The following is a 14287-nucleotide window of genomic DNA, read 5'->3' as shown; positions in this document are numbered from 1 at the left end:
TTTGTTGTGTGTTGAAAGTCTAATAGATATAAGAAGATGTGGTATGAGTGCCAATGAGACAACTCTCCATCCAAGTCAAAATTTATATAAGTAAACCATTATAGGTCACAGTACGGTCTTCAACACAGAGCCTTGGCTCACACCGAACAGTAAGCTATAAAGGGCCCCAAAATTACTAGTGTAAAACCATTTAAACGGGAAAACCAACGGTCTAATCTATAAAAAAAACGAAAAAACGAGAAACAAGAAACACTTATGAACCACATCAACAAACGACAACTACTAAACATCAGATTCCTGACTTAGGACAGGTACAAACAAATGCAGCGGGTTTAAATGTTTTAATTTTCAAGACCATGAACATGATCATGACCTGATATTACTACAGATTTAGCATTGTCTATCAAAATGGAGAAAGGAGTGAAAGGGTCAAACTCATGCTTTTAAGACTGCTTACTATAAAAAGGAAGATGTGGTATGATTGCCAATGAGACAACTCTCCACAAGAGACCAAATGACAAAGAAATTAAAAACTATAGGTCACCGTACAGCCTACAACAATGAGCAAAGCCCATAAAGCAAAGTCAGCTAAAAAAGGCCCATTGGGAATCATACCACATCTTTTTTTATATGCATACTATTTTTTAAGTCAATACGTTTATTTAGTACTTAGAAATCTTGTTTTGCACTAGAATCACAAAGTTAAATATGTTAAACCACAAAATAGTTTTAGTGTGCCTGTTGTAAGTCAGGAGCCTATGTCCAATGTGAGATGGAGGGAGGGAGGGTAGAGTTTCTGAACCGGGATTAAGCTAATCTCATTATATCCATTGTCATCTTGCGGCCTTATACAGTTTCTTTACTCTGGTTATACTTCTTTTTTATGTGAATCTGCCACTGTTTTCTTCGTTGTCCTTCGGTCTGTGGTGGATAGTTGTCTCAGTTATACCACATGTATTTATTTTTATTTATTTGTACAACTTACATTCACTTAAATTTATACTTTGAATAAAGTTGACCTGTGACAAGTATTTGAGACACCAACACAAAAACTTAATATTGACCATATATATATATATATTTGTTTATTATACATGTTATAGTGCAACCTGAATATATACATAGTTATATAATTTACAATACAAATATCAGCCAGCCTCCATCACTTTGGCCCAAATATATTAAAGATCAATTATATTCTAAGAAAGTTATTTATCACTGTCATTGTGCAAAAAGTGGATTTTAAGTTACAGATAAATTTAATGAATGTTAACAAATGTTAAAAATATGTTTGCATGAACCATGAAAATGAGTTGTATAAAAAAGGGATGTGGTTTGATTGTTATGTACATGTATCTGAGAGACAAGCCTAAAACAAAAGCTTATGTGGACCAATGAACCATGAAACAGAGGTCAAATGAACTCTGTCACACTCTGTACACCTTACAATTATTCTGTTCACTGAACATTATGTACATGTATAATAAAAATAATTGTTTATGTCAACAAAAATATATATTCCAAGTTTGATTGCTTTCTGTTCATAGGATCACTATATGTATGAAAAGTTTAATAATGGACTCTAAAGGACAAAAACATGTAGCAGCCAGCTGGGAATGCACTTTGATTTCAAAGCTTCCTGATACTGAATTTCATTTGCTGATAAGATACTGTAAATTCAGAAATTATTGGGATGTTTTTATTATTGCAAAAAATGCGACAGGGTTATAATCGCAATGATTTGAACTTGCATTTTGAAATTTTTTATATGAATTAAACAGGATTTTTCTCAATATCGCAAAAACTCAAATCGCAATTTAGTCTAAAATGACAAAAATATAAATATAAATGCATGCAATAATTTCTGAATTTACAGTATATATAAATAGTAAACCTTAAACAATTGCTATCACATTTAAAAGCGCAATCCCAGTAAACCTTAACACAATGCAAGAAAAAATAGAAGGCAGATATTTCTTTTCAAACATTTTCATCCAATTCTGCCAAAAAATCATCATCAGAACTAAACAATTCAACACCATCATCAGCTGCAGCATTGTACTCATACTCAATTGTGTCGCTATCACTGTCATGTGGCACAGTTTCAACATTTTCAATTAAAGATTCGATTTGCAGAATTTCACAATCCCCACATGAACAGTTTTTGGCACAATTATCACAACAAGTGTGCTTGTTACATTCTTTTTTAGCAAGTTCTTCCAACTCAGTATCTTGCAAGAAATTACTCATCAGCACCTGTCTTCTGCAAGTATTTTTTGTGAATACTGTCCTGACTTCCTTGTTGACACTTCTTAAATGGAAGGAGTTGTGCAGTAAAATTGCAACAGAGTTGGTATTGTCCCTGCCCACTCTTCCTATTTCCTGAACTAAATCCAGTATCCTTCTCGGTGACCCGTATAGTATGATGCTATGACATGCTACTACATCAATACCCATTCCTAATGCAGTGGTTGCAAATACAATTCTAATATCACTAGACATTTGACACATAGCCTCTATTATTTTATTTTTATTTTTGTCGGATGTTTCAGAATGAAACATTTCAACCAGAGACTTACACATTGGCACCTCAGTTGTAGTGTATTTATACAATTTTGAAACTTTATTTATGCTGTTGGCATATATCAATGTTTTAGGAAAATCCTGTCCTAAACGTTCAAGAGAGTCTATAAGCCAAAACATTGCAGTGTCAACAGAATTTTCAATTTTTTTAACAACAAGTTTAATATTGCTCTTGTTTGGAGACACATTCAAAAACATAGTGTTGTCTGTTTTAAAGTTCAGGATTTTCATGACCTGCTTTTTTATCTTGTTGGTGCAAGTAGCGCTCAATGCTAATGCAGTAGCATTTGGAAACATTGCTCTCATCTCTCCTATGTATCTAAACCACTTCCTAAATGCTTCCTGCTCATCTGTCTCTTCATCACCTCCCCTGCAAAACAAAGTTTTACAAAATTTGCACAAAAATCATCACCCAATGAACATGATAAATAATTATGCCCCATTCTATTTTTTTTTTTTAATATTAATTATAGTTGTACTATATTTTTAATGTTCAGTATAAAATATACTTCCACTCTGGAGATTGTAGGCATCCTGTGGATCCTTTATCAGAGAACAGACATTTATAATCATAATACCTCAATACTAGAATAAGCGGGGAGGGGGCACAGTACCTTTTCATATATTGCGTAGGTAAAATGTTACCTTTTCTCATATTGTTTGGTTTTCATGCATGTGGTGTGCAATGTAAAAGTGGGATACCAAAGTGTCAAAAGAGAGGAACACCAAAAAAAGAGGACAGAAGAAAACAGGAGCAATGAGAGATCGGTTTTTAATTTAGATAGACAGACGAAGAAGTTATGGGAACTTTATTAACCTAATCATATATATATTACCAATATTTGTCTTGACCTATTTTGAAGCTTGAAAAGGTTACCTATTCCAGCTGAACGTCCTATCACCTTGTATATAGGAAGTACCCCCCCCCACCCCTTGAGAATAAGGGTTTGTAGCAAATGACATATAACAATTACCATGTTGTTATGGTATGAAATTCATCTAGAACTATCAATCCTACTGAAAGCTGCTGGAGTTGTGACCTCCAATAAGGATCGCCAACCAGTGTCTCAGGAGATGCAAATATGACATCAATTGATCCGTTTTTTATCTGTTGATCACCTTCTTCAGAGTTGCCTGCAAAATTGAGAAAGGAAAAACTATTTTTGAATTCTTTTTAATTTCCCACAAAAGAATTGTATGTGCACCACACAAGAAACCAATATTTAAACATCATGAGCATGACATGGCATTTAAACATTCGTGTGATGAATATAATCATTCGTTTTTGTTTATTTCTTTTGTACATACATTGTACATGTAATCAGGCGTCTGGCGATTAGTTTTTCTGAATTTGAAATATTTTACATTTGTTAAAATGTACATTTAATTTCAGGGACTTTTAAAGCTAGCAATGTGGTATTGCCTATTGGTTTTGCTCATTGTTGAAGGTGTGTTGTCGATCATTGTTAACTTCCATGTCATTTGGTTTTTGGTGGAAAGTTGTCTCACTGAATTGGCAATCATACTATACAACATGTAGCTACATCTTATTTTTTATATGGACTATAGTTTTAAGTGGCTTTGAACTGTCAGTAACTGCGAGTACTCTCAGATCTGTAGTTACATGTAGTGTCTTTTTTTGTTGATATATAATGTACAAGCTGTGTTTTTGTTAGATCTAAGTATTTCTTTTTGTATACATCTGATGAGTTAAGCCTTTTTCAATCGATTTTTATAGTTCGTTGATTATGTTGTACTGTTACACCACTGTCCAAGGTTAGGGGGAGAGTTGGGATCCCGCTTACATCAACTGGCTTACATGTTTAATATTGTTACATATTTGTTTTTTGTTCATTTATTTGTACATAAATTAGGTCGTTAGTTTTCTCATTTGAATTGTCTTACATTTGTCATTTAGGGGCCTTTTATAGCTGACTATGCAGTATGGGCTTTGCTCATTGACATTGTTGAAGGCCCTATGGTAACCAATAGTTGTTAATTTCTGTGTCATTTGGTCTCTTGACAGAGTCTTGTGGAGAATTGTCTCAATGGCAATCATACCACATCTTCTTTTTTATATATACATGAACATGTAGTCTATACTATTACTAGCCATATCTATATCTGTATTGGTACATCTTAGTTACTAATTCTGGCTTTTATACAACAGGGTGAAAGCGCTGTCAAATTACTGACGTTTCATGTATTCGCCATTATCCACATTTTACAATTTACTAATACTGATAGATTGCATAAACTAAACCAGGCTTTTGGGAAACAAGAGAGGCTTGATGTAGATTGTTAAAACTTTTTCAGTGAGTTAATATTAAAAATTAATATAAAACTTGATACATGTATGTATGTGATGATACCTTTAAAGGCTGACTTCAATCCAGGTACAGTTTCTAGACGCTTTACTTGGTCGTTCATAAGTGATACAAGTGGACAACAGACAATTATTTTCTCTTCTACGTCAAGCTTCTCTAAATTGTTGACAGTTTCTGGAGTGAACACTTCAGTGGGTTCAGGCTCAGCTTTCATCCTCCGTATCAAAGGAAGGTAAATCTGGTACGGGAGTGACTTTCCAAATCCCGTCGGTAATACAGCCATACAGTCTCTTCTCGCTAAAAGTGATCTGACAATTTCTCTTTGCTCAAATTTTAACATTTCTACTCCAAATAATGCACAAACTTCTGTAATCATCGAATCCATTGTATCGTCCGCCATTTTCCCATTCAATCCAAAAGATCAAAAGGAAAACTTTTTTGATTGGCTTATTGATAGGTCGTAAACTTATTTGCATATCATTATAAATTCATAAGTTCCAGTTCACTCACATGTGACCTCAAAGCGGGTTTCGTTAGATCTCCCACGCGACATATCAGAAAACGGGAGCGATGAGAGATCGGTTTTTAATTAGATTGCCCACGCGACATATCAGAAAACGGGAGCGATGAGAGATCGGTTTTTAATTAGATTGCGTTTAGCTATACCCTCTTGTATTTCGTTTTGAAGGCCTTCCAAACATATGCCTGTAAATTGAAACACATTCGAATGATTTTGACGCAGAAAAAAAAAACAAAAAAAAAATCACACACTAGTAAACGAATTTTATTTGAAGTGGTCATTTTGATCTAAACATCATCTGAAAAAAGTAAAATAACAAAAATACCGAACTCCAAGGAAAATTCAAAACGGAAAGTCTGTTATCAAATGGCAAAATCATAAGCTCAAGCACATCAAACGAATGGAAAACAACTGTCAAATTCCTGACTTGGTACAGGCATTTTCTTATGTAGAAAATGGTGGATTAAACCTGGTTTTATAGTTAGCTAAACCTCTTACTTGTATGACAGTCATATAGAATTCCATTATATTGATAACGATGTGTGAACAAAACAAACAGACATAATAGGAAAAATGTCAAACATTGGGGTACATCAGTCAACATTGTGTTATAATTTTAATCACTATAAAACAAACAAATGTGTCAACAAAGAAAAACAAAATAGCATAAAGAGAAAGCGCATCAGCAAATATGAAAGACAAAAATACAAAAAATGACCATAGCACAATAACACATTATCATATTGGAAAATAGTAAATATTTAAAACAAAATAGTTCATACGCATAGGTGTAAATATCAAACTATGTAAAATATGTTTTGGTAATTTAGGTAATAAATGAAAGGTGAAGGACCTATTATCCTTGTAGAACACCTTTTGACTGATAATTTTGAATAAAACAAAAAGTATAAACAAATCTAAAAAGTAAGGTATATATTGACTGTTTCTTAGATATGATTTGGAATATCCAAAGTTTCAGTAACCAGTATGTTCTAATGTGTTAATAACGCTATATAGACCGCGCCCACGTAAATGCTTGAAATTAAAACAAATAACATAAAAGTGATAGGTGGTGTGCGTCTTATCAATATTTTAGTATACAGACTGGCCTAAAATTGAGAGAATGATGTGACACACATAAGAGAATAAATACACCATAACTTTAAAAATATAGAAGAGCATACACATCAAGCACATGGAAACTTTCTACGGCCTCCCCACAGCATGAGAGATAAATATTATAGAAAAACGAAGGATATGGGGTATCCATCCATGCCCTAAAATCAGTACACGCACAGCAAAAAACAAACTAAAAGCAAAGGAACAGTGCTTGGATGTTGATGTGTACTGATTGATATTTTAGTCTTAGATACATGATTTTTTTTAAAGTTAATATTGGCTTTGAACTAGCTGTCAGTGACTGCAAGTACTCTTAGATCTGTACTTAGTGTCCTTTTTGTTGTTAGGGATGAGGGATGAATAAATACCCTGCAACGTCCGGTCTGTTTTTTTGTTTGATTTTTCTGCTTTTGTATCGATCTGATGGGTTAAGTTTTTTTTCAACTGATTTTTAGAGTTTGTTCTTATGTTGTGCTGTTTCACCACTGTCCCAGGTTAGGGGGAGGGTTGAGCGCTCACAAACTTGTTTAACCCCGCCACATTCTTTAAGTGTCTGTCCCAAGTCAGGAGCCTATAGTTCAGTGGTTGTCGTTGGTTCATGTCGGTCGTATTTGATTTTCGTAAACTGTTTTGTTATAAATTTGGCCGTTAGTTTTCTGAATTGAAATGTTTCATATTTTCTATGTCGTGGCCTTTTATTGTCGACTATATGGTATGGTTTTTTCTGATTGTTGAAGGCCGTACGGTTGCCTATAATTGCTTACATCCACTTCATTTGAACTTTTGTGGATAGTTGTCTCATTTGCAATCATATCTCATCTCCTTATTTTTATATTTTATATTATATTGTTTTTCTTCATCTCAAAATCATAATGAGGCCTGCAACACGGAGACAAAAAACTCTCACCGCAATGCAAGTTTAAATAAAGGCAACAGTAGTATACCGGTGTTCAAGTCATAAATCGATTGAGAGAAAACAAATCCGGGTTACAAACTAAAACCGAGGGAAACATATCAATTCTAAGAGGAAAACAAAGGAACAACAGGAACACTGAAGTGCAACAAAAACAAACGCCAGCATACATAGAAATGAACTATTTGATAACAACTGCCATATTCCTGACTTGTACAGGACATTTTAAGAAAAAATGGTGGGTTGAACCTTGTTTTATGGCTAGCCAAACCTCCCGCTAATATGAAAATGTTAAAAAATATCGCAAAAATGACAACACTACATGACAGAAATACAGCACAAACACACGCACTATTTAATTCACTAAATCATATATACACATAAGCTAACAGATGATCAAAAAGTATGAAGTACAATTGCATGATTGGCAAAGTATATGAACACATATCTTGCTTTCCATTTTTTTTGTAAAGGTGCGATAAACTTCATAGAGCTACTGTAAAGAAAAATCATCAATTTGCATTTAATCATGTGTGATACGCGTAATTTTTGTAGAAACTTTATTCAATCCGCTCGATATGGAACAATTTAATGTACTTTATTACACCATTATGTTGATGCCTTACAAAAATCCGATGTCGCTTTTAATTAGCACAACGAAATAACTGACCATGTAATATGATGTTTGACCTGATCATATTAGAGGTCGTTAAGTTATCCTAATGTTATCAATGCTTGTTCCAATGACTTTTAAGCAACCTTTAATTCTCTGAGAAAACACTAAACTTGATATGAGCAATTTATCAGACGTTCAAATCGATAAACATAAAGTTGCGAATGTCAGTCAACAAAACACAAACTTTTTGCAATTTTTGTGATATAATTTAGTTGATAACTGTGGATAAATAATGATTAACAAAACAGTGATATGTCAAAATAATAATTATATAATAAAAGTGTTCTAAAAAATTACTGTGAATGGCATATTCAAAAGTATTTAAGAGATTTTGCTACTTTTCGTTTAATAATTTGTATTTTCTAAATTGATTTACAAAACTTTAACAAAGGTTAACTACTTTTGTCTTCAATCAATGTTTTCATGGACGAATTTGATGATTAAATGTATCTAAAATGTATATATATAAGCAGTTTCAGTTAACGAATTTGAGTGATTTTACCACTTATCGTTTTTGTATTCTTACATGTGCCTATTATTTAACGAAAAACATTGCAACCACTATCTCTTGTTAGCCATTTTAAACCATATATCACTTTGAGATATGTCGGAACTATTGCGTTGCAGCATATAGTTATAGATAAAAATTATTTAAAAAGTATGTTTACATACCTAATACCAAGATGACACCAAGCCTCAGCATTAACATTGTTAAATAGTTTACTTGTCAACAGTTGGATTGGCAAAAACGCTATAAACTTTATAAAAGCAAAAATTCATTTAATAGGCAATGCAACACCCAAATGAAAATTGATTTATGTCAATCGTCGAAACTCCGCCTATATGCCAGCAGGTGGTTACATATTCAATAGTTTTTGTTTTTGCAATGGCAAATAGTGTTTGGTGCAATGGAGAATTGTGAATCTGGCATGATGAATGTTTTTTGGGTTTTTAATTTTACTTTGTTTTATAAATGACAGGTAAACTTGCAATTCAATTAAGATAGGAACAAATAGTTAAATGATCAATTGGCTTGATTCCAGTGCCACTGCTTGATGGGACTGAATAGACGAGTCACGTGTTTGGTTACTAAATCCGTACCCTGGATATCTTTGATAATTTCTTTGCAACATTTGCGATTTCGTGGAAATTTGTTTGCCAACTTAGATGAGCTGATAAGATCCAAATTCGGTATATTCGCGTTTTTTTTCTATTCACAAAAATAAGCTGGTTTACAATATCTATTTATATCTTGTTTCTACAGTAAACTTTAAAAATGATAAGTATATATACAATGTCTTGATAACATCAACTTTCTCTATGAGTTTACAAACTTTGGAATGTCGAGGTTTACTGAAACCTTCAACAGTTTCGTCCCGAATACAAAAAAGTTGATATTTTTCTGACATTGATCTAATCTATTTTACACTGCAGATACAAATTGCTAATATTATAGTTATAAAAATGTTAACTCATGTCCATCTCTCAACGAGCACCAATTGTGCCGTAAAAGGACGTGACATGAGATCGGTGTTGCACGAAATATCACTTTGTTACTATATTTGGTGATAAAGACAACTGGCAGTGTTCTAACTGCAGTATAAAGTTTTGTTATCATGATAATTTAGTATAATGAAAAAGGGGAGGTGTTACGTTTGCCTATTAGACAACTGTCCATCTGACTCCAAAATGAGGTAGATGTAAGCAACTTTACGTCATCGTACGGCTTTCAAAGAAGAGAAAAATCAGAACAGTAGAGTCAGTTGTAAAAGAGAGGCGAAGGATACCAGAGGGACATTCAAACTCATAAGTCGAAAATAAACTGACAACGCCATGGCTAAAAATGAAAAAAAGACCTACAGACCAACATTAGTACGCAAAACACAACATAGAAATTGAAGACTGAGCAACAAGAACCCCACCAAAAAATTGAGGGTGATCCCAGATGATCCGGAAGGGTAAACAGATCCTGCTCCACATGTGGCACCCGTAGTGTTGCTCATGTAATACAAACCCGGTAATAAGTATAATTTGGTAGGTCACATTCGGGAAAAGGGGACGGGATTGTAGTTACGACATTAGGAACATATCCGCTATCATCTGTGCAACGGATATCCCATAACGATCAACCAACTCGTGATGGCGTCCGTAAAACTTACGAAAGGAATGATTTCAACTTCACCACTTGGAGCTCTTAGTTTAATAGCTTCCTTGTGAGCAGCAACTCTCTATCAAGGAAATCATGATAGGAAATACATGCCTTGGAATATCGTATCAATTCGGAGATATATACTCCGAATGCAGGGCTGCTGGAATGTAGCTACATATAAATGGAAAGTTCACAATTTGGAAGCTGAAAGCATCTCTTTCGTCGTAAAGTTTTGTTTTCAACCGACCCTCATTGTCAATTTCCAGATGTAAGTCAAAATATGAGGCATAATCAATTGTATCTGTTGTATCCTTTATCTCAAGGTCGATGGGATAGATGCGCTCAACATAGTCACCAAAATTTGAATTATTTGGTGAGAGAACATCATCTATATAGCGGAAAGTAAAGTTAATGGATACTGCTAACTTCTTTTCTTTCTTCCTAAGAAGTTCCTGTATGAAGTCAGTCTCATATGAATAAAGGAATAAGTCGGTAAGAAGAGTGGTACAGTTGCTTCCCATGGCAATGCCAATTGTTTATTGACAAACACGTCCTCCAAACATAACAAATATGTTGTCAATCAAGAAATCAAGCATCTCGATAATGTCAGTGTCAAAGAATTTTGTTTGAATTAGAGTGTTGTTAAGTAGGATTTATCCCCCCTAAGACAAGATACTTGTATCTACGGTCATTCTTTTTTTTATGAAACAAAGCAAGACCAACTTCTTCAAATTGTCTTTTAGTTTGGAATGGGGAAAACTTGTGTAAAGTGTAGAAAAGTGAAATGTTTTTTTACTATTGCAAGATTGTATGTACTCTTTAGTACATGTAGATGTTTGAAATTTTTTATTATCTACATCTGATTCATACCACCTCTGGAATAGGTAATTTTACAATAACTTTGAAGCCCGGATTTGATTGTTAATAAAATTGATGTTGATTATTTTTAAAGAGGTTTCGTGGAGCACTTGGAAGTCCCAGCAATATACTGTTGTTTGTAAGTACACTTATGTAGTGTAGGCATCCAATACAGTGATGGACGATCCAGTTCTTCATCATTGGTTGAAATTCCAAAGGAACATAGAACAGACCTATAATTATCCAGGATTTCCTCTTTAGTAAGTGTCGTGGGGATATATGTTGAGTTTCCAAGTGAATTGTCAATACCTTATTCATTTATTGCAAAAGGCCCGGGCATGCTCAAATGTGAATCAATTCAATAAAAAAAACAACAACAGCAATACTTCAACTGAAATGTTCACGAGATTTTCTTTTATAATATAAATAAAGCTATATTTTCCTATTATTCGAGATAGACGCAAAAATTATTTCGATTTTTTTCGTTTTGTGAACATTCAACATATTGTTTTGATATTGTAACGCATTTGGAAAGTACATTCGATATATTGTTTGATGTTTAACGCCATTTTTAGCACTGTTGGCTACTTTGTGTCGATCAGTTTTTATTGGCGGAGGAAGCCGAAGTGCCCGGAAAGAACCACCGACCTTCAGCTAGAAAACTGACAATCCTAGGCATTTAAGATTGAAATCGAGCACATCAGCCACGTGCGGGGTTCAAACTCACAGACCTCAGCATTGGCAGGCAAGTGATACAGTTAATGGACTACTTTGACCACTCGGCAACCGAGACCCCACATATAATATAAAATAAAGGCTTTTGTTGTAGTAAACTATTTTATTTGTTTGATTGAATAATAGTAGGAATGACTGTGGCAAAACATGCAAATATTACGTCTGAAAAATATAAAAAGAGTAAAAAAATGAAAACACGTTATAAATTTCATGCGTCCGAAGCGCTTTTCTGAATTTACCATCGACAGGAAAGCCGAATATTTGAAAGCCAAGGATGTATAAGGACCGAAAACGTTGAAGAGCTATAAACCAAAAACTAAAAAAGCAAATCAATCTAAGGCCAACTTTGCCTGAGGGAGTTGAAACCTTAGTAAGATGTGGTATGTAGGTTAGTGAGAAAACTCTCAAAGACCAAATGACCAAGAAGCTAGCAATTATAGGCCACCGTGTGGCCTTCAAAAAAATGCGCAAAACCCATATCCCATATAACAATTGTTCCCATTTGGTAGGAACTTATCCAAGCGATAGAGAAAATACACCCTATTATCATTGTTGCAGATGCAATAGGTATTACAATTTAAATCTACTGGTCACGGGGGCAATCGGAACTGCAAAGTTCAGTTGGTGTACACTATCAAAGGCAATTGTTTTGAATGGCAATTGGTAACAGTCGAACTACTGCATCACTAGCCTGTCAACACTTCGAATCCCGCACGTGGCAGGTGCGCTGGACTCTAATCTCAAATGACTAGGATTGTCTAGTTTTCTACCGAAGGTCGGCGGTTCTCTCCGGTCTCTCTAGCTTCCTACACCAATATATACTTATTGCCAAGAAATTACACACTAGTGCTAAAAGTAGTGTTAAACACCAACCAATCAATCAATCTATCAATCAGCAATTGGTTACACAGATTAGTGAGTATCTACAGTAGTGATAGCCGGTAATAGAATATGGAAAGTACAACGTTTGCTACGAAAATTTCCCTACTCGTTATACTAAGTATAGCAAAAAGTAAATAAACTCATCATAAATACCAGGATTGAATTTTTGTACACCAGACGCGCGTTTCGTCTACAAAAGACTCATCAGTCACGCTTGAATCATAAAAGTAAAAACAGGCCAAATAAAGTACGAGTTGAAGGGCACTGAGGACCCAAAATTCCTAAAAGTTTTGCCAAATACGTCTAAGTTAATCTATTCAAGGGGTAGAAATTCCTTATTATTTCGAAAAATTTAAAGTTTTGTTAACAGTTGATTTATAATTATGACCATATCAATGATAATTCATGTCAACACAGAAGTGCTGACGACTGGGCTGGTGTTACACTCGGGGAGAAATAAGAAGTCTAAAGAAGTCTAACAGATTCGAAAAAGGCTCAAACTTAACAACTCATTACCTTTGAGGTGAAGACCAAGAATTAAGTGATTTTGTGCAGCATTAGTGGATACATGTGTGACGGAAAATATTAGTTTCATTTGATATATTAAAAACTTTTAAGTATCAACAAACATGAGGTAGGTGTCTGAGAGATTAAAAAAAGTACTAACACGCTAACACTCATCATTGTCAGGCTGCTGGCTACAGATACATTTAATCTGTTTAATAATAGACGAAAAAAGTGTGAAGGAAACGAGCGGACGGACGGAAGGACGAACGAATGGACAAGGTGGCATCAATGTACCAACCACCGACAGCATGTGGCTATAGTATTACCTCTTTGTTCTACTAAAAAAGAAATTGCAGAGATATTTGCTCATTGGCTGGGCTATCTAGATTAAATGATAAATATAAGGGTGATAATACATGAAATACTTTTATTCACGTTTGGAAAACAAGAAATTTAACTTACAGAGGTGAAGTATTGATTATAAAAAAACAATTAATACATATTTTGGGATACGAGGTAGAGATCAGGAGTATACCTAATGAGTGTGAAAAAGAAATAAACTCACTTTTCAGGGATTTTGTTTGGGGCTCTAAAGTCAGCCTTGTCGACAGAAAATTATGTTGTCTAGATAAAAGCTTATCAAAATGATCAGTTTGGAAAGTTTCATAAAAAGCAAACATATAAAATTATAGAATAATTTATAGAATTTTAGAAAGTCCAACACAAAGTTGGAATGCAATTGCCAAATACTGGCTAAAACACTTTTACAAAAAAATTGGTATTGAATATTGTATATGTACCCGTAAAGATCTAAATGGAATGAATATTAAGTATATGTAAACATTTTACCGAAAGGCGGTTACTGCATGGTGTGAACTTTATATTAAGATGATCGAACGTTAAAAAAATAGCATTCTTGAAGAGAAAATATTTGGTAACAACAATATAAAATGGAAAGGGAAACCTTTGCTCTTCCCTTTCTTTACCTAGAGTCATATCGTCAAAATAAAAGAGGGAC

The 14287-nt window shown here is 34.0% G+C and overlaps 1 protein-coding gene across 1 annotated transcript; it reads right to left on the bottom strand.

Annotated features, from left to right (window-relative positions):
- Positions 1-1599: 1599 nt before the first annotated feature.
- LOC127736225 (bifunctional 3'-5' exonuclease/ATP-dependent helicase WRN-like) lies at positions 1600-5503 on the bottom strand. Its single transcript, XM_052246810.1, has 3 exons — positions 4956-5503; positions 3558-3717; positions 1600-2953 (listed from the first exon to the last, which is right to left on the bottom strand). The coding sequence occupies exons 1-3, from the start codon at positions 5308-5310 to the stop codon at positions 1981-1983; spliced, it is 1488 nt and encodes a 495-aa protein (XP_052102770.1). The 5' UTR covers positions 5311-5503; the 3' UTR covers positions 1600-1980.
- Positions 5504-14287: the final 8784 nt, after the last annotated feature.

The sequence above is a fragment of the Mytilus californianus genome, unplaced genomic scaffold, assembly GCF_021869535.1.
Source record: "Mytilus californianus isolate M0D057914Y unplaced genomic scaffold, xbMytCali1.0.p SCAF_3, whole genome shotgun sequence".
Lineage (NCBI taxonomy): Eukaryota > Metazoa > Mollusca > Bivalvia > Mytilida > Mytilidae > Mytilus > Mytilus californianus.
This window is presented reverse-complemented; position numbering and strand designations above follow the sequence as displayed.

Bases quoted from the DNA above. Each gene is read 5' to 3' on its own strand.
- LOC127736225 (XM_052246810.1), bottom strand. From the start codon at position 5,310: ATGGCGGACGATACAATGGATTCGATGATTACAGAAGTTTGTGCATTA. The intron at 3,718-4,955 runs GTATCATCACAT...TCAATTTTGCAG, and splicing joins ATTGAAGTCAGCCTTTAAAG to GCAACTCTGAAGAAGGTGAT. The intron at 2,954-3,557 runs GTAATTGTTATA...TTTGTTTTGCAG, and splicing joins TTTCATACCATAACAACATG to GGGAGGTGATGAAGAGACAG.